This window comes from Onychomys torridus, chromosome 16, assembly GCF_903995425.1.
Source record: "Onychomys torridus chromosome 16, mOncTor1.1, whole genome shotgun sequence".
NCBI lineage: Eukaryota > Metazoa > Chordata > Mammalia > Rodentia > Cricetidae > Onychomys > Onychomys torridus.
Genome location: NC_050458.1, coordinates 10,625,574 through 10,645,995, shown reverse-complemented (window position 1 = coordinate 10,645,995; position 20,422 = coordinate 10,625,574). Strand labels below are relative to the sequence as shown.

Sequence of the window (20,422 nt, the reverse complement as noted above, 5' to 3'; positions counted from 1 at the left end):
GCTTATGCTAAAGGACCAGCACACAAAGCCACATAGTAGACACATTCAATTGTTTAGTTTTTCTTGGGGTTTGAAGAGATTTGTTTTATTAGGTAAAACAAAAGCATCAAAATAAGTTTAAAATTTAGAAAATCTCAAGAATTCACAAGTTAAAGTTAAAGCTTTGAACGTAAATCAGATTCTAAAGTCATTAGAAAAATACCACACTTAATGTGGGAATCTTAACTCAGGTACTGAAAAGGAGCATAACCGAACGTGTTCTGTCTTTCTCTCATCTCTGCTCCCTCTCTCTCTCTGCCTGTTTGAGACAAGAGACTCGTTATCTAGCCCAAGTTAGCCCTGAATTCATCCTCCTTCTTCAGTCTCCCAAGTCCTGACATTATAGGACTACACTATCATGCCTGGATAAAAAAACTGATTTCTTCAAGGAGACAAAATACCTTTAAATAAAAAACCTAGCATTATCTGACACACAATTAAATTTGAAATAAAATTTAGCCCTTTTTTTTTCATTTTTTCACAACACTATTTTTTTCTATATGCAGTATAATAGAGCAAAAAGGTCTAGGATTTGAAATTCAAATGGCAAGTTGATTCTCAGCTGTGATATACCAATTTCCTTATCTGCTCCAAATCTTGCAACCTCCACTTGCTTCCAAATGCCAATGTAAAGCAACTAACAGAGTATGAGAACATAAAGGGCTAACTGCTACTTTCTCGAACCTTTGTCAATGATCAGTATCTATGTTTCAAGCCTGACCACAACCTCTATTAAGATCTTTAAGGACTGGCACAGATTTGCTTTGCTCATTTAAACCTTGACCCATACAGGATAGGTATCAAAGAAGGTACAACACTACTACACTGATAGAGTGAAAACTTACTGAAACTATTGGAGTCAAAGGCTATAAATTAGATAGTCCAAGAACAAATAAGAATGGCAAATAATACACTTAGGCTTATAGGAACAGGTGTTGTATGTAGAGGCATAAACACAGTGATGTGGCATGAGTCTCAGGAAAGGTGTTCTGAAAACACCTAATGATGCTGGAACTTGTTCTCAGTTATTTGACTACAGAACAATTTCTCTACTGCTGAGAATACTAACACCTTTCATCATGTACAGAATAATTTGTAAAGTTCTATTCTAGAATGATCCAAAGAGAATTAATTTTAATATTTAAAAATTATTTATTTGTGGGTATTATAATATAATCACACACACACACACACACACACACACACACACACACACACACCTTTTCATCCCTCCAAACCATCTCATGGATAAGTACGAAGTAGGTGATTCACTTCTGGTCAAAATGGAGTAGAAGGCACAAGATTTACTTTCTTGCCTGAAAACAGCCAAAGAACTGGACTAAATACATGAAGTAAGTATTTTTAATGTACAGAAGGATATCAGGTACTAAAGACTGATTCCTGAGAAATGGGAAACAAGGTAGGTGTTACATTTATTATTCTCCCTAACTATTCTGAGAGAGTTTTTATGGCTGCTGAATATGGATGAAAAATCAGAGGGAAAGTAAACATGGTAGAGTGCACGAGACACAGAACTGCAGAGGGAAAACACAGACAGGGATAGATGGCTGCAGAGGCGCCCTGTGAGCACTTAGCTTAACACATTAGTTCACACCAGTGGGTACAAAAAGCACAGCCAGCCAGGCAACCAGGAGGAAGGTATAGGGTAAAGAGTAGATTGGCACACTATCAGACTAAATCCTAGTATAAACGTTCAGCCACTGTCAGTTTGTATTTCTTCCTCATACCTTTTCTTATCTAGCAATACATAACAATTTTCTGAATTTTCCTAAACTGTTTATTTGGATAAATCTTGGCCGAAGTCAATTTAAGTCTTAAAATAAAATGTATTCTATATCTTCTAAGTGATTTCAATATCCAGATTAAAATTTCTATTATAAAAAAAGGAAACTTCAAAACATACTCTTTTTTGCTGTAGAATCATAAAAGGAAAGCTACTCAAGTCTTAAAATCTTACCATTCCTTTAAACTTTAAGTAGAGGATATACAGTCTATCATATATAAACTATTCCCTGAGCTGTACCAACAAGAGTGTTTCACAGCTAAGAGGGGAACTGAAGTACATGTCAGTGTCCTCATTCACACTGAACAGTGCTGGACACTGACAGAGCATGCAGATACACAAGGAAGACAGAAAGCAGCTGCCTCACATATTTTACAACTGGAAAGAACCTGAAAAATAGGCAGTGATAATTAAATCTCTTCGTTTTATATAAACAAGAGCAAGTCTCGACTTACACAGCAAAGCCTAAAGCTCCTGCACACTTTCACTCTGCTGTTCTGCAGTGTCTTGTTCTCTGGACACTTAGCACTCAGCTGTCCAACTGCAATTCACAAATTCTATCCCAGAGTCAAACAATACATCTCCAGAGAGCCACAGAGACTGTGGGTTTTGAATGATTACCAAGCAACCAGAATTAGGGTCAAGAAAAGGCTTCTCTTGGCTTTTGAATGCTATTCAGAGCATACAAAAATGTATGTAAAGAAAAGAGCTTTACTTTTCCTATCGTGACTTCCTAGTGTAGAATTCATTAGAACTATGCTCAGGAAATAGGAAAGGACAAAGACAAGAGGCCTGCCTTCATATGCACTCTATAGTAGCAATGACATTTGCAGAATGAAATTTCTGTAAGAAAGACAAATGGACCCAACGCTAACCATCGCCGTGGCTTATTGGATCATGATCAAGGGCTGTCTCTAGACTCCAACTGCCATTACAGAGCCTGTAACTTACTAGTGCATGATGCTGCCTAGGTCTCTTAACCTCTCTATGATCTGGTCCCCTTGTAAATAAAGATAGGAAGATCTGACAAATTATAGGATTACAGTGATAATTAGTCTCCTGTCACTTATCACACCTTGCTTGGCAGAAAGTTATAGCTTTTCCCAAAGATGGTAGTAGAGTAGAAAATATAAGCTATTCTAAACATACATACCTCACTTACGTCCGAATAACAAAAGCAGAACACATTAAATATTTAAGTAATATCTTTTCTTGTCCTCACAAAGATTAGAATTTTAGGGCTTAGAAATATGACTCAGTAATTAAGTGTACTTGCTGCTCTTCCAGAGGACTTGAGTTCAGTTCCCAGCACCCATATCAGGTGATTCACAACCTCCTGTACCTCCAGCTACAGTGATTTTAATTTTAATTCTTAAAAATTAAAAATGAACCTTAGAAACAAGATTAGAATTTTAGCTTGTACTAACTCTAATAACTTATCCCTTAACCTCAATCAACATTCTGAATTAACAATCTGGATACATTATAAAATACAATAATAGTTCTGAAGAAACTATTTGCAACAGTGGAAACTACTGAAAAATGCAACAGATCCCAAACAATTTACTCTACTCCTCAAAAATGAATAAACAGGCCAACAACACATCCTATATCCAATTCTGTTTTCTTCAATAGAAACCACATAAAAAAGGTTTAAACACCTGGTTTCAGAGAATTGACTCTTCTAGGCTAAATCTATTTAGCAAATATAATATACATATTTCTGCATCCTCAATTGGACATATAAGATATTCTCATTCCTAATGACATAATGAAAGGGAAAGTGGACAAAGGAGAGCTGAATTTGGGGTGATTACAATTTGAACAGAAATGTTCCTGTATGTTTTTCCAATAAAAACTACAGAGAAGCTATGTACAGGCACAGTTTTATATGTCTATATTCCCCAAATATGGGTGACTGACAGAGGAAGATGAAAAGTTCAAGGCACCCTGCGCCACAAAGCGAGTGCCAGGTCAGCCTACATCACTGTGCTGGCTGGTTCTGTGTCAACTTGACACAAGCTAGAGTCATCAGAGAGGAGGGGCCTCAACTTAGAAAATGTCTCCACAAAGTCCGGCTGTAGGCAGGCCTGCAAGGGCAGTTCTTCCCCCCCCCCCCCATTTTTATTAAGAAATTTTCTACTCACTCCACATGCTATTCACAGACTCCCCCTCCTCCCTCCACCCACCCCACCCACCCTCTTTCCCAAGCCACCCCACATCCCCACATCCCCCAAATCAAGGTCTCCCATGGGGAGTCAGTCAGCAGAGCCCAGTACACTGAGCCTAGGCAGATCCAAGCCCCTTCTCACTGCACCAAGGCTGTGCAAAGTGTCACACCACAGGCACCGGATTCCAGAAGCCTGCTCATAGACCAGCAAGGGCAGTTCTTAATTAGTGATTGATGGGAGGTCTCAGTCCACTGTGGTAGAGCCACTCCAGGGATGGTGTCCTGGGTTCTCTAAGAAAGGCTGAAGGAGCCATGAGGAGCAAGACAGTAAGTAGCACTCCTTCATGGCCTCTGCATCAGCTCCTACCTCCAGGTTCCTACCTTATTTGAGTTCCTGTCCTGACTTCCTTGAGTGATGAACAATGAAGTAGAAGCACAAGCCAAATAACCCTCTCCTCCCCAAGTTGCTTTTGGTCATGGTGCTTCATCACAGCAATGGTAACCCTAACTAGCCAATTTAACATAGAGACCCTATCTAAAAAATATTAAAAAAAAAAACAAACAACATACACACCCATATAAATTGCTTTAAATTTTAAAAGATTATGAATAAATCTTCATCAAATTAGTTCCAGGTCCTCTGAAAAACTTATACACAATTGTCAAGCTTGCAGAGAAATAACCTCTAGAAATGGATTAAAGGATTACTGTGTTCCACCCAGTAAAACACAATCTCAAATTCCCTGAACTCAAGATTTCAGAGCCCAGAAAGGAAAGAAAAGTTGCTTAGCAAAGAGAAAGGAATACCCAGTTCTCCAGGCACAAAGGAAGTGTGACTTCAAAGTATCCCCACAAGGCACAGAAGCAATCTATCTATTTCCAAAATAAAAACGTAAAGTACTTCATCATCATCATCATCAACACAGAGAGAGAGAGAGACAGAGAGAGAGAGAGAGAGAGAGAGACAGAGACAGAGACAGAGACAGAGACAGAGACAGGGAGAGAGAGATATATACAGTTTGTTTGTGCATTAAAAAAATTCTTTGAAAACAAACCATAGTAAACCAACAGTATGCCCAAGGGAAGGAGGACTTGAGCTTGGAGGCAGGACTGACTTATTTTTCCCACATATCGTTTTTTAATATCTATTATTTTTAATGTGAGTATCCAAAACATTTTTTAAAAATATTGCACAAATTTTAAAAATTAGAAAAGGAGAAATTATTCCTTTCATAACCTCCTCAAAACTCTGAAAACTTAATTCTAAGCATCATATTCTTCCCTTCCCTTCCCTTCCCTAAGGAAGGCTGGCACTTAATGTGAAACTGTGTGCCATTCCTTGGGATTTAGCGTCTTTCTCCACCTCACTGCCTTTGCCTCACGTAAACCGCACTCATTCTTTACAGCCTCTGTGGGTCAAAACTCAGAGAGAAAGTCACAAGAGAATCAAAACTGAATAAATCAATTTCAAGGTCCAAAAAATGCTTGTAATATAGTGAACCTCCTGAAAAACAAGGACAAGGCAAGCCTCTATCTAAGGCACCCTTCTGTCTGGTCTTGAGTGTAAACACTCAGTGTTTCTGAATGAATGTATGTGAATGAGGTGGGGGGGGGTGTCTTTAAAACTGGATGTACAGATCCATTTCTTCATTAAACACAGAAGCACAAGACAAAAAGGGTCAGATGATCACTGTTAGACAATGCAGGACTTTCATCTTTGAGGTTATGCCTCGAATTTGCTTTAGAAGAAGAAACAGAGATGCCTTCAACACAGTAACTCAACTGTTTAATACTAAATTCAAGTCTTCTATTAGATCTGTTAGGTTTAAATTCTGAATGGCTTTGTGTCTTTGCCCTCAATGCCCAATATACTGCTTCCTTCCTAAGGGTAAAAGAACAGAGCTGGCCTTTATTGCTATATCACAAACATTTTGGTGGCTCATGAGAAATACTCGGTAGTAAGTATTTAGTAGAACAAAGGAGGAGATTGAGAAGATCTGATTATATTTCATAACCAATATACATTTGAGAAACCTGAATCCAGTCACTTTGATCAACATGTCTAATACTGGGATCTACTTGCTATCTGCTCATTCATACTCTAAAAGAAATAAGGTGGATTTCTCTTTTAGCCAGTCTTAAAAAAAACTACAAAGATCCATAACATATGAAAAACAAGACAAAGTCACATTAAAGTATAAACTACCTAACTCTTTCTTGTATGCTGTCTTGATGATGGAAACAAGGCCGTCACAAGCACTCTACCACTAACTGAATTTATTCAAAATATCCCCCACTTAAACCAAAACAGAAGTAACATGTTTGACTCCAAGAAAACAAATTATTAGCTACGCATATTAACCTTCATGTAAAAAGCACAGGAAACTCGGAAACTTGATTTTACTTTTTTCAATATACGGCTAAATGGCAAAGGAGACTAGTAAATCCTTATGAGTAAATACCTGAGACAATACTTAGCAATAGAAAAGTGGCACTCTAAAACTTATTTTATTTTATGTGTATAGGTGTTTTGTCGGCATGCCATGCATGTCTGTGTATCATGTGTATGTCTGGTGCCTGCACAAGTCAGAAGAGGGCATCAGATCCCCTGGCACTAGAGTTACAGATGGTTGTGAGCCACCATGTGGTACTGAGAATTGAACCTGGATCCTCTGGAAGAGCATCCAGTGCACTTAACTGATGAGCCGTCTCTCTAATCCTAAATGGTACTTTTTGTCTTTTTTTTCTTCAGAGCTGAGGACCGAACCCAGGGCCTTGTGCTTGCTAGGCAAGCACTCTACCACTGAACTAAATCCCCAACCCCCTAAGTGGTACTTTTTAAAAGTAACTTTTTCTAAGGCACATGACAAGCTATTAAGATAGCTAAAATTAGAAAATGATTTTAAAATTAGTAAGTAATTAGTAAATTTATATTACTAGTATCTAGACAAACTGATAGACATTATTTCTTAATTTGCTTTCTGTAAGAGAAAACTTATCGTGATCTGAACTTTTCCCAGAGCTTTCTATATTCTGAAAACCATTACCAAGAAGGGAAATGTTTCCACTCAAATATCGGAAATAACAAAAAACGAAAACAAATAAAAAGCAAAACTCCTTAAAAGTCTCTATGGGAAATTTCCCTACGATAACACTAACAGTAGGAATCTAGCATCCATGAGGCATTTCAGCTACTGTAACACCCTATATCACCAGACAGCAAAAGCAGTGAGCAGAAATGGGGTTTATGACCAATCCTATACAAATGTGCTTTAGGAATCCATTAGATACTTCCTGTTATTTATTATTAAATTATTTATTGTTAAATAATTTCCAATGTTAATATCAATAATTTCTTTAAGATGAATTGCCACTGATCTTTTCTTTTCTTTTTTTTTTGGTTTTTCAAGGCAGGATTTCTCTGTGTAGCCTTTGCTGTCCTGAACTCACTCTGTAGACCAGGCCGGCCTCTAATCCACAGAAGTCTGCCTTCCTTTACCTCCCAAGTGCTGGGATTGAAGGCCTGTGCCACCACTGCCCAGTGCCACTGTTGTTCAATTACATATTTTGGCATCATAAAATCTATAAAAATACATCACATGATTTTTTTTTTAAATGGCAACATTGAAAGATATACTTGCCAAGGAGAAAACTTTTGTTACCTTGTGTAAATGTAACAATCTTTCCTTTCATAAAAAGAAAATCTGGTGTTTGTTTAATTCCAAAAATGGGGCTAGAAAATGTGTAGTCCTTTAACAGTACTAGTTTCTCTTCCAGAGGACCCAGCTTCAATTCCCAGCATCACATGGAGGCTCACAACCTTCTAATTCCAGTTCCAAAGGTAGAACATTCTCTTCTGGCCTCCACAGGCACTGAACACAAGTTGTGCACAGACTTACATGTGGGCAAAACACCCATACCATAAAAGTAAAGCAATTTTTAAAACATTTTTTAATTCTGAAAACATTTTCTTTTTGCAGCTGTAAGTATACTGCAAAATAGAAAGATGTAAGGATGACTGTTGTCTTTAACCCCCTATAACTTTCCATATAGTGAAAGACTGAGGCAAGCTATGCTGCCTCCATATTACATTAAACATCATCACATTAAAAAAGACAATTAGGGATTTTTAAAACAAATAATTATTGACATCTTAATGTAATCTTAATTCAAGCATTAAACAGGAAAAAGGCAAAAATGAAATGAAATAAATAGCTGCAATAACTCCATTAATAATCACTGAGATGACGCCTTTCATTTTTAATCAGGATAACTAAAACATATCCACACACACTAAATGAACGGGTACTTCATAAAGCTTCATAACATGGAAAGAGCTTTGCTGGGTTTTTATGCCCTCACCAAGTTTTAAGTAATTTTCTAAATAAGACAAAAGTGAAATCTTATTGAAGAATATCAAATATCTTTAAAATAAAACACTGCTCACCTAAACTATAAAAAAGAAAAAGTAGCAAACTCTTTCAGTATTTCCTCAACTAATTCATTTTACCCTTACATTATTTTTTTAATCATTTTCAGGATAATGTACAAACTTACAGTGTTAGTTGGATCTTCTTGCAAAATGCGATCATACAGCTGTATAGCATCATCATATCTATTTTAAGAGAAAGATATATTAAGAATAATTATGACCTTAAAATGTCATAAATCCAGAAAACTATTAAATAGAGCTTCATCTTCACTCATAACTGCTATGCAAGTTTTCCTATTTTCATTTGACAGTGAACGTTTAGTCTATTTTTAAGAAAACAAAAATCATAAAGTCTTTACAGAAAACCTTTCTACAAGAACATTAATTTCATCTAAATACAAAGGTAAAAACTAGCAACCAACGTTAAAAAAAATAGCTTTTTTTCCTTTTAGTTTTGCTACTGAGGCATTAGAGTTATAAACTGCAAGCAGAGTGCATGGAAATGGGAGGGATGAGAAACTGAAGGTAGCAAATAGGCCATCAGTTACATCTTGGGAAGTAAAGGGAAAAGATTTAAATGCAACAGCAGACACGGATACTGCAGATACACCGGTATTAGCAGACTGAATGTGTGTGAGCACCACACACACACATATTCAAGGCTATGTGGAAAGTGGACCAAGTGTAAAACAGATGAGAGATGCAAGTACTCATTTCTATGTTTCTGAAGATTAGGAAACCCCAGGCCAGATTATTTAAAGTGCCAAGAAGAACACATTGAAAACTCTTGAGCAGGTAGCACTGGATGACATTCTCACTTCCTAGAGTGGTGACACAGTCCTACCGATACAAGCTGACAAATCTAGAGGGGAATAGTAATCTCCGTCTGGGCCTCATGGATACTTCTCTCAAGAATTCATATTCAAGTTGCTGCTTATTCAGTTTGAGATCCATGATGCTATACCAAACTCAATTCCAACCCAAACCTACTATCCCCAGTTTTGTTGTTTTGTTTTCCTAGATCGATGACAATTCAGCATAAAAGACAGAAAACTAAGTCATTTTTGACCTTTCTCCTTTACTTCTAAAATATTACTGATGGTCTATTTTCTATCTCTTAATTCCTTTCATCCATCCTCTATGTTTTGCTATAACTTACAATAATAGTATAAGAAGCTCAAAATTGTTCTTGATTAGACTATATAGTCACATAGAATGTTTTTACAGATAAATCCAAAGGCTCTCATTTTCCTTAAATGACTTAAAATGGTTTCTTCCTATCTTCATTGACACCCCTGAGCAGGGCATATTAGTGATACATAACCATATCTGCCTGTTATCTCCAGCTTCAGTCTTAGCCAAAAACTCTACCTCACCTTACACTCTAGCCACAATGAACTCTGCATTCTGGAGTTCCCTACAATGTACTTTAGACATGTCAACATAGGTCCAAATGTGTCCCCACTCATGCTTTAGATGAAACAGACCATCTCTTCCTTCAATTTCTGGGCTACATGCATTTTTCGAAAAGGAGTTGTTTTTCTAAAAGATTGAAAACCCTTGATCCAAATGATGATCATGTCTTCCATGCACTTTGATACTGTATGCATGAATATATGTATGCTTTCCTCAAACCCTAAGAGGGCAATACCCTTATTTTTGAGGAATAAAGTTGAAAAGATTTAATATTCATGTGTCAAGTCCCAAACTAGAAAATGCTAGAACTGGGGTCTGAAGTCAGTTCTTCTAGTAGAGCATGACCTAATTTCAACAGCCAGAACTGGCAAATGGGTTCCACTTCATGTTAAGTGCTATATCCTAGAAGTATGGGTGGGATTTGTATTGAGAAACACCCTGACATTAGACAGAGCTCAGGAGTACAAAACCCTTCTGTATCAATGATGTACTGTAGACACAGCTTCCATATCTGCCATGCTTAAGTGAAATTACATTGTTCACAGGATGTTTACCTTTCCATAGCTTCAAATCGCATGCCTGTTAACCGCTTAACTCTGTGACTACCAGGGAACTGTCTTCTTAATTCCTGAAGGCAAAACTGAAAACACAATGGGTTAAACAAAAAAAGACTTGGACAAATGTAATGACATCACACAAATGTCCTACTTTAAAAAAAAAAAAATGGTCTAAATAGTTTCTATTGTGCTCCAAAGTATCTAGTTTCATTTACTGTTTTATTGGTAAAATATTTTGTTGTTTTCTTTTATGTGCATGATGCTAAAGAGCAAATACAGAACCTTCTACAAGCTAGCCAAGAATCCTACTGGATTACACAGTTACAACCCTAACCCTGTACTTCCTGTTGAAGAAGCATTCAAAACTTGTTATAGAAAGCACTCAATACATCTCCTATAGTTAGCCTTAACCACACACTAATATATAACTCATAAAGCAAATTAAACATAGGGTAAAATATAATTAAATACTTACCAATGCCAAGTCATCCCGACCATAGTCTAGGGCTGCAATCATCACCTGCTCATATATGATCCAAACTAGAAATATGAGATGGAAAAAAAACCCTGAATTAATATAGAGATTTCCTAAACATAAATTAATTAAATTCTTCTATTTGCAAAAATTTTAGAGAATATGACTTTTTACTGAAAATTATTTCTAAACTTAAGACTGAATCTTTATATGTATTCAGCAATATAAAATCTTCTGAAGCAAAAAAATTGATATTTAACACATACTAAATTTTAAAATTCTCTATGAAATACATTTTTACCAGATCAGAATGCCATTACAAAATATACAGTAGCTAAACATTTATCAGTTTTTTGAGCCTTTAAAACCTAAGTGCCTATTCAATGGTTTCAATACTGTGGTGGTTTACATAAGACTGTCCTCCACAGTCTCTGGAACTTGAAGACTTGGTCCCAGTTGTTTGGGGAGATCTAAGAGACCTCTTTGCTGGAGAAGTAAATCTCTGGGGGCAGGATTTGAACTTTCAAAGCTTCTCCTTCATGACTGTAGTTCAAGAAATGAGTCTTCATCTTCCTACTCCTGCCATTATGGACTCTAACTTCCTGGAACCATAACTCCAAATAAATTGTCTTAAGTATTCTGCTGCTGTAATGAAACATCATCACCAAAAGAAAGGGTTTATTTCTTCTTATAGCTTGAAATCTATCATCCAAGAGAGTCGGCACAAGAACTCAACATAAGAACATGGAGCAGGAATCAGTGAAGAGGCAATGGAGGAGTGCTGCTTATTGGCTTGCTTCTTGTGGCCTGCTCAGCTCAGACTGCCCGTAGTGAACTGGGCCCTCCCATTCATGTTGTCAGTCAAGAAAATGCACCAAGGGCTGACCAAGAGACCAATCTGGTGGAGGCAATTTCTCAACTGAGGTCCTATGACATAAAACTACCCAGCACAGACTCTTTCCTCTAATAGTTGTCAAAGTCATGTTGCTATGTCATAGAAATAGAAAAAGTAACTGATCAACAATTACAAATCTTCTTTAAACTAAAGCACCATTCATTACATTTCCTGAAACAAAGGAGTGATATAGCTAATAGGTACAAGGTTAATAAAAACACATTAAATATGAAGAATCACAAATAAGACATGCCAGGCCTATACATAATAAGTGAAAACTTACTGTCATCCCCAAGCTTAGAAGCATAATCATTAATTAGTTCTTCTCCAACTTCCATAATTTGTTCACTATTTCTTGAGTTTTCTTCTCTCCATTTTCTCATTTTATCTCGCATTTCTGAAAAAAATAAATATTGAAGTTAACAGATACACATATATGAACATATGATAGATTTCAAAATATTGACTAAATGAAATCATCTATTTACATAAGGAAATGAACTCTAACTTAGAGGCAAATCTGTAATATCTCAACTATCTTTAAATATAATGAACACCATGCCATGGCCTACTACAAAGGCCCTGTATCACTTTAGGCAACTGTAGGTCTTAATTGGAGGGGTGAGGGGAAATATACACTACTTGCAGAGTTTTGTAAAAGCCAGAGATTATTTTCTTAAAAAAAAAAAAAAAAAAGGCGGTGGGCATACAATTATATATAGAGACATCTCAAAAGATTCAACATATTTCTGCAATTTACTCATGGATACAAAAATTTTTCAAGACTATCATATTGGACTACCAACAAAGGGATATTCACAACTGATTTCCTTAATAGTATCCTGCCATGCAAGGAAGTAAACAAGAAATCAATTACAACAAAAGAAACCTTTGATTGAACTTAGGAAATACTATAACATCAGTATGATTAAGTAACTAACATAAAATGGAGAACAACTTTGCAAATTACAATACAACAGGAAATTCTAGAATACAGAACTCTGCTGTGGTTTAAATGTCTCTCTGGGTTGGAAATCTGCTTCCCAATAAACCAGATTGGGGCAGAACATTTTTATGTGGGTATTAGATCTTAGGGCTCTGTCCTAATGAACAGATCAAGATCATTATCACAGGAGAGATTTGGCAGGAGTGTTAGTTATCACAGGGAGCTATTTATGATAGAAGAGGTTCCTGACTTATTAAAGAAAAAGGAATTTCACCCCTTAAGTCTTGTCTATTCACAAACTTTTGGCCTTCCCTTGGTAGTGGAGAGCCAGAATGCCTTTACCAGAACAACAAGCCAATTTAAAAAAAAAAAAAAAAAAATCTGTTTTCTTTAAAACAAAACAAAAATCCCATTAAAAATAAATAAATAAAACTAAAAGCCCAGAATAGAGTGTTAAGAACTAACTATAATAAAAACAAAACCAAAATATTTTAGAAGCATATCTAATCTGGTTCCATTTACATAATATTATGGCTAAGTGTTTATGACTCTTCAAATTTTTTAAAAATCCTAAGACTCAAAGCGGTGATGGGTCTTTGGGAGAAAATCAGTACCCTCACAAGAAGATAGGTTTGCCTTTCCTCAGCTTCTGCCATTAGTTGTCTAATCCTCACTAGACACTGAATCTGCCAGGACCTATCTATCTCTCTCCATTTCCTAGCCTCCAGCAATATACAGAAACAATTTCTAGTTTAAGACATCCACAGTGGTGTATTTGTTATATTGGCCTGAACTAAGACACATAGTTGAGGTATGACTAACTATCCTGCTAAGTACATTCATGCTGTCTTATTTTTAATCTGTACACAAAGATCAAGACTGGAAATGTAATACTCAAACCGCTAGGCTTCAAGTCTCAACACTGACACTTTCTATTTGCGTGATACTAGCTGAGTAAACTTTGCACTTCAATGTTCTTGTCTATATAAAAATAACACTTGTATAATTTGGCTATTGCAATGAACATTATTAATTAGTTGTATGCGATGAAAACAGGACCTAGTATAATATGAACTTTAAAAAAATGGCTACTACTATTTCAGTCACTAACATTTTGTTCAGTTTTTTATGCATGCTGCTAATTTTCTTATGGACTCTGAATCAGCAGATTTTAAAGCTTCTCTCCTAAGTCATTCTATATTCATTTATAACTTCAAACACTATTATCTCATTCGAATTACAGCATCTCTGGCTTGCTCTTTACTTTGCGTTTTATCAGAGAATTTAAACCTGAGTCAAGATACTACCACCTCATGGCCAAAATTTGCATCCAATTATTTCGTAAGCCAAGAAACTATAGCTTTTTTCTTAGCTGCAATGTTATAGGAATAGCCAATATGAGCCAAATAATACACAAAGCTACAGATATTTACTATCTGGTTCTTCATTGGAAAAAAAGACACTGCCGCCTGGGCACTAAGAAGCAGAACCAGCAAGTGGTCTAGTCAGAGGACTTGTTATCTCTGCCTCATCAACCTAAAAACAGTGATTTGGAACTTACCATTTAACACTTCTACTACTTTGGTTACTAAATACACAGGATTACAAGCTTTATAGGTCTCTCATCCAACTTAAATAAAGCAAAATTGAGAGACCAACATGTTTGGACAGTGCTATGTTTTGGGGCTCTTGCTTTGCTTTTAAGCTGATTTTGCTTACTGTTAAGAGGTCATGCACTCGTGAATTCCTCAGAGGCATCACTATAGTCTTTCATCCAACTTCATATATACATTGCCCCCATTTATGTGGTCCAAGTTTAGGGCTCCTAATATTAAGTAATTTACATAAAACATTCTACTAAATGTAAAATTCTACAAAATGTTCAGTTACGTTTACTGTAATAGGGAAAACTTCTGTCTAGAAATAAAGTTTTGGGAGTAATCCTTCCTTGATTATACTTTTCATTTTAGGCAGTCCCCCAAAGATGACATGTTTCTCAAAGCCAAAGTCATTTTATTCTATATCATATATGTAAACTACTCACCCCTTTCCTGTACATGCTATTAACTACTGTCTATGCACTGGGATTAATATCAATATGAGAGGTTATAAAGGGGCTAGCCTGTTCATCTCTCCCTAAAGACTCATTGTGCTAAGACACCTGGACCTTGAAAAATGAGGGAACAGCCTGCTTCCTCCTCTTGCTTCTTTTGTACAAAACCACTTACAGGTTCACGTATATGAATATACCTTTTATAAATTATTCTGTCCCAAAAATTTGCATCATAAAGTCAGATACAGGATAACAAAAATTGCCATTACCAGGGGACTTAAGGGACGGGCTGGGTACTAAATCTAAAGGGGGAAAAAGAATTTATTTCTATTTATTTAAACTTCAGTAGAAGTGTTCTTCCAACCACATACTGCAATGCACTAGCGAGATGTGAAATCAATCTAGTGTGTTCCACCATTTGAAAGCAAATGGACATAGAGGCCCCATCAAAAGAGCAGTATGAAAAGTGTGAAGTGAACCTGGAAGAAAGCTACTAAGGCAAGGGGCTGGGACAGAGATGACTCTGCTAGTAGAGTGCTTGTTACAAAAGAATAAAGACCTTAGTACCAATCCCTAGAACCCTTGAAAAAGCTGGACATTGCAACACCCTCCCTTAGTCTCAGTAATGGGATATAGAGACAGGTGGATACTGGAGGTCCACTGGCCAATCTATCTAGCCAATCTGTGACTTCAAGATGTGTGAGAGAAACTGTCTTTAAAAATTGGGTAGAAATCAATAGACAAAACACCTGGCAGAAACTTATGGCATCTACATGCACACCAATATCACATATACACATACATATAAAAAGATTTTAAAAAATCACAATCTTGCATAGAGGGAGTGATCTGTAACAGCAAGCATAACAAAGATGTATAACATATAAACATGTGAACTGCCACAAGGTCTTCCTAGCACCTTAAAGGAAAAGTAAGGCACAGAAACTAAACTGTAACACCAGTTAACACATCTACAAAACAGTCCCTACACCTAAGGCTCACCTACATCCCAGAAAAGGGGGGCAAAAAGACTGAGAGTCAGAGATCAGAAAGTCAGCTATGTGACTGTGTCTTCTAGATATAACATGGCAGGGAAATCACATCCATAAAATCTCAAAGCTGTGGTTTCTTAATGAGATAAAGAAAAAAAACCAGGAAGTGGGAATGAAGAATAGTAACAAAATTTTCCCCTTTATTTTTAAAAACTCACTTCATATCTACTGTATGCTTGGCACTGCACAAGGCATTCTATCTAGCTCTGCATAAAAATACATCTTCAAGACACTAGAGTACTCTCCTTACAGTGTAACTTCCCTTTCTTACTTCCAAATTTTTAAATATTCTACCTATCAAATACTTTCAACTGGCTCACAAAATGAACTTCCATTCTATTCTTTTATAGCATCTACTTGAGACTTAGAAAACTGTTAGACTGACTACAATCTTTTATACACAGGTGATAAATTTTCCTGTTAACACGAATTACAGGGGCTGGGAAGATGTTCAGCGACTAGGAGCTCTTGCTAGGTAAGAGCCTTCCCTTTGCAAGCACAAGAACCTGAGTCGATTTGCTAACACCACATAAAAAGCCCTGGTTGGCTGCAATCCCACCACTGGATAGAGCAAAGAGAGATCAGCAGGACTTGCTGTCACTAGCAGAGCTTTGGGTTCAGTGAGAGACCCTGTTTCAAATAAATAAGGTAGAGAGGGATATATCAAGACATGTAATTTCCTCTTCTGGCGTCTCTATGTCTATGCACACCCGCACTCTCATGCACATGCACAGAACATACACAAGCACATGCACACAAACTCTATAGTGCTCTTTGGACCAGTTTATGATGCTAATGGAATTCCTAAGGATACAGTCAACACTGTCCACCGGATCTAAACAAAACACCATCTCTGAGAGTCCCCATCAACCACCTACATCTCAAAAATCTTTCTCACAAGTCTCTGAAATAAGAGCTTAGAATAGTTTTCTTCTTAAAACCCTCATAAAATAGAGGTTCTCAGGAAATTTAAGCCTTCACTTGAAAAAATAAGGAAACTGTGTTCTAGTCACTGGGATGACTAAGTTCACCTAAGATAATAAATGGCCAGAAAGCTAGAAAAGTCACAGACAACTTATTAGTGTGGATTATGAACACTCTCAACAGCTCAATCAATAAATCAAGTTCCTCCCATGTGTCAAGCACTAATTACATAACAGTGAACAGAGTAGGCCTAGTTCCTCATATTCTAATTACAGAAAAAAAATCCTAAAGTAATACAAGCTAGTAAGTCCTTTAATAGTAAGAAAGCACATGATCCAAGAGCAGGTTGTGTTCGATTCTGTTGCTTGGGTTTTTTATTTTCTTGTTTTTATTTCTTTCTTGTGTAAATATGGTAGCAGTGGTGAAAGGCTGTATGTGTAAAAGTCCTGCAGGATGTAACATCTGAGCACAATTCTGAGAGATTGAAGTTTAAAGAAAGGAGGCGTGAGACTGTGAAGGGAGAACATTTAGTGGGAGGAACTGCATGTGCCTACCCCCAACACAAGAGCATGGCAAATCAGGCAACTTAGTAAAGACAAGCAGAGTCAGCTCACAGAGTTGGAACAGGCTAGACGCCACCAAGAGTCAGATCCTTCAGCAGTGTGACTTGACTTAATACTATTAACCAACAGCACAAACTTATTCCTCGTGTTGTGTTTACCAATCACTTTAACATGATTTCTTCATTTGCTGTGCAACAAATGTGTACAGCAGAAACTATTCCAAATCTAGTTCCAGCACTACACTTTAGAATGCCCACAGGACAGTACCAAGGTACTTACAATCATTCTGCTTGCTGGTAATGACAAACCTACTGGTCCTTTGATTGTACACATGCTAACAGCTTTTAAAAGCTATCCTTCACAAACCTTTATAATACCACTTTAGAAAAATCATGAAATATTTAAAACATTTTTAAAAGCATTGGGGAAAAAAACACCCACTCACATATCTACGGTACCGTTAAGCGTACATGCTGACACAAACCTTTTAAAAACGGTAGGTTTGTTGCTCCATTAAACTGTAAGCTCTATGAGGATTGGGGCTGCACCTTACTTGACACATACAAAAACTTATGATTTTTATTCAATATAATAAACTTTTGCCCCTTATAATATTTGATAGTTATTCCTGATCAAACAATAAATGCAAATTTCACTCTACATGCTAAAGATCCCATGAAGGCATTCAATGGGCAAATTAGCCACTGAAGTACACTGCACTGTGCTAACTGCTGGGAACGTGTACTGTCCATGAACACAAATTCCATGCTTCAACAAAACTCATTTATTCTCTTAAGCATGACTCCCACCATCGTTTTTGAGAGAGGTAACAGCCCACACAGAACTGATCCAAGATTTGGATGTTTTATTTAAAGATTCTCCATTCCTGATAAACCAGATACGAAAAGACCATGACATATGAACACATGCCCGCAAATTAACCAGTTACATTTCCCTTCGGGGGGGGGGGGGGGGAGGCATTATTGGCAGAAAATAAGTAGTTAGCTATGTTGTGTGTAGTTTGAGTAGGTTCGAGACCCGGTTCTGAAAAAAGAAAAAAGAAAATAAAATAAACAGAAACTGCATATGGAAGGATCGTAATTGTTTATAGCTCTTCCACACACCTTTTCTACACACTACAACCCTTCCAAATAATTAACACAGGCTTCACTGGACTTATTTATCTCTTGGCTTTCAAGCTTGAACACATTGATTCCGCCTCCTCCACGCCTCCCAGAACCCACATGAAGTGTGACAGTCTCTGCCTCGTGTCCCGCTTGCCTCCTGAACAGAAGATGACAGGCAGAACTGGGGCCCACGAAGGAACCCGCCTCAGTCTCCACTCGGTTTGGCCCGTTCAGGGAGAGCTGCCCTGCGGAGGACACAGCGGAGCACGAACCTCTCCCGGGAAACTGGGGACTTCTGAACCATTTCCCAGGGCATTGGGTCTTCTTGCATCCTCCCCGCCCGAAATTACCTTCCCAAGTCACATCATAACGCTCTGTAACCTTCGCCATCTTCCTAGAACCCAGGGGTGGCCGGGAGAGAGGGCGGGGAGACATAGACGTCACCAGCGACCGGGCGGGGGCACATGACGAAGCCATGTTTTATTGGTCGACAGATGAGAGTGGGCGGGATCTAACGCGCATTTGTACGTCACTCAGGGGGAGAGGGCGGAGCCAAAGCGGCAAGAGTGGCAGGACTCGAGGGGCGGGGCCGGAGTGAAGTGGGGGGAGGGGCCGGAGGGCGGTACCAGCAGGGAGGTGAGTGAGCTGCTGAGAACCGTCGAGGTCCTATGCGGTGTGGAGCTGGTTTGGCCTGAGGTAACTTTTTTTTTTTTTTTTTTTTTTTTTTTTTTTTGCCGAGATTTTAACAAATGTGACGTCTTTAGTGCTCGCTATTCCCTGTTTTTTCTTTACATAGATGTATTCATTCTATTCTTCAGAGACCCCTAAAACAACATTCTAGTCAAACATTTGCCCCACTCCCAACTTTCCTCCATACATGATGCGTCTGGCTTTCTAAGGGCTTTTAATATTCAACTAAACAGAACAACAACAAAGTTTTATGAACGATTTGAAGGCTAATGTGGCAGTCTCCATTTGCACTTTCTGTCCTCGGGTCCAAGGAATTCTATGTTCATAAGAAGGCCCTGATGCAGACCTGCATCCATAGTATTTAATTTCTTTATCCTTTCAGCCACAATTCTAGATTGGAGTTTCCATAAGAGCATCCAATGTTTACGTACTTACAAAGAATGAATCAATATAAGAATGAATATCCTTGGGCACCTAAATATCACTTCTGTTCACTCCTCCAGGGAGAACTTCCCACCAAAAATTTGCTTGCAGGAAACAGACTGCGTCTCCTATAGCAAAGGCGAAATGGTTGTACTGTGAGCAAGAAATATGAGGGTCCCCAGCCATGTATTTAATATTTCAAACAATGAAGATATTACACTGAAGAAAAGATATATAAGATGTGTGTAGGGGGTGAAATAGGTTGCAAATCACCCATAATTAGGGTTAGTGAGGAACTGGCAAAAGAGTTAATGCTGAAAAAGTTGTAGCTCACAGCCCAGCTTGTTGAGGATTGTGTTTTTGTTCCCCCAGCCTTATTAAGATATGTTTGACAAAACTATTTATTTACAGTATACAGATTAATGATGAGATGATTACCACAAGTTAATTAAATCATCCATAACCTCTAATAGTTACCATGTTGGGAGATGGAGAACACTTTACATCTATTACAAAAATACCAAATCTATGATCTGATACTATTGTTGACTAAAATCTCCATGCTACTATTCCCACAGGTATTCCTCCTATAAACAATAATTGGCATCTGTGATCAACATCTCCCCATTATCAACCCTTGATAATTTTTAAGGAGGAGGGAGCAACTCATTGCTATCTGCCACCAACAAGCCATGAAAGGACAGAAAAGGCTTGGAAACTTACAAACTTGAATTACATTCTGAATGAGCTTCTCTCCCAGACTAAGTAGACTTAAAAAAAAAAGATTTCATTCAAAAAATTTTTAAATCCATCCAATGCTCTGAAAAGACAGTGTAGTATAGAACTGTTTCTTCCT

The 20,422-nt window shown here is 37.4% G+C and overlaps 1 protein-coding gene across 1 annotated transcript in view; it reads right to left on the bottom strand.

The window, feature by feature from the left end:
• Emc2 (ER membrane protein complex subunit 2) overlaps positions 1–18,892 on the bottom strand; it is a 33,337-nt gene extending 14,445 nt beyond the window's left edge. Inside the window, exons 1-5 of the mRNA XM_036208728.1 lie at positions 18,804–18,892; positions 12,072–12,185; positions 10,894–10,958; positions 10,416–10,501; positions 8,571–8,628 (exon numbers count right to left, since the gene is read on the bottom strand). Coding sequence (XP_036064621.1) covers positions 8,571–8,628; positions 10,416–10,501; positions 10,894–10,958; positions 12,072–12,185; positions 18,804–18,888 — 408 coding nt within the window. The 5' untranslated portion in view covers positions 18,889–18,892. The remainder of the gene's footprint in view (positions 1–8,570; positions 8,629–10,415; positions 10,502–10,893; positions 10,959–12,071; positions 12,186–18,803) is intronic.
• Positions 18,893–20,422: the final 1,530 nt, after the last annotated feature.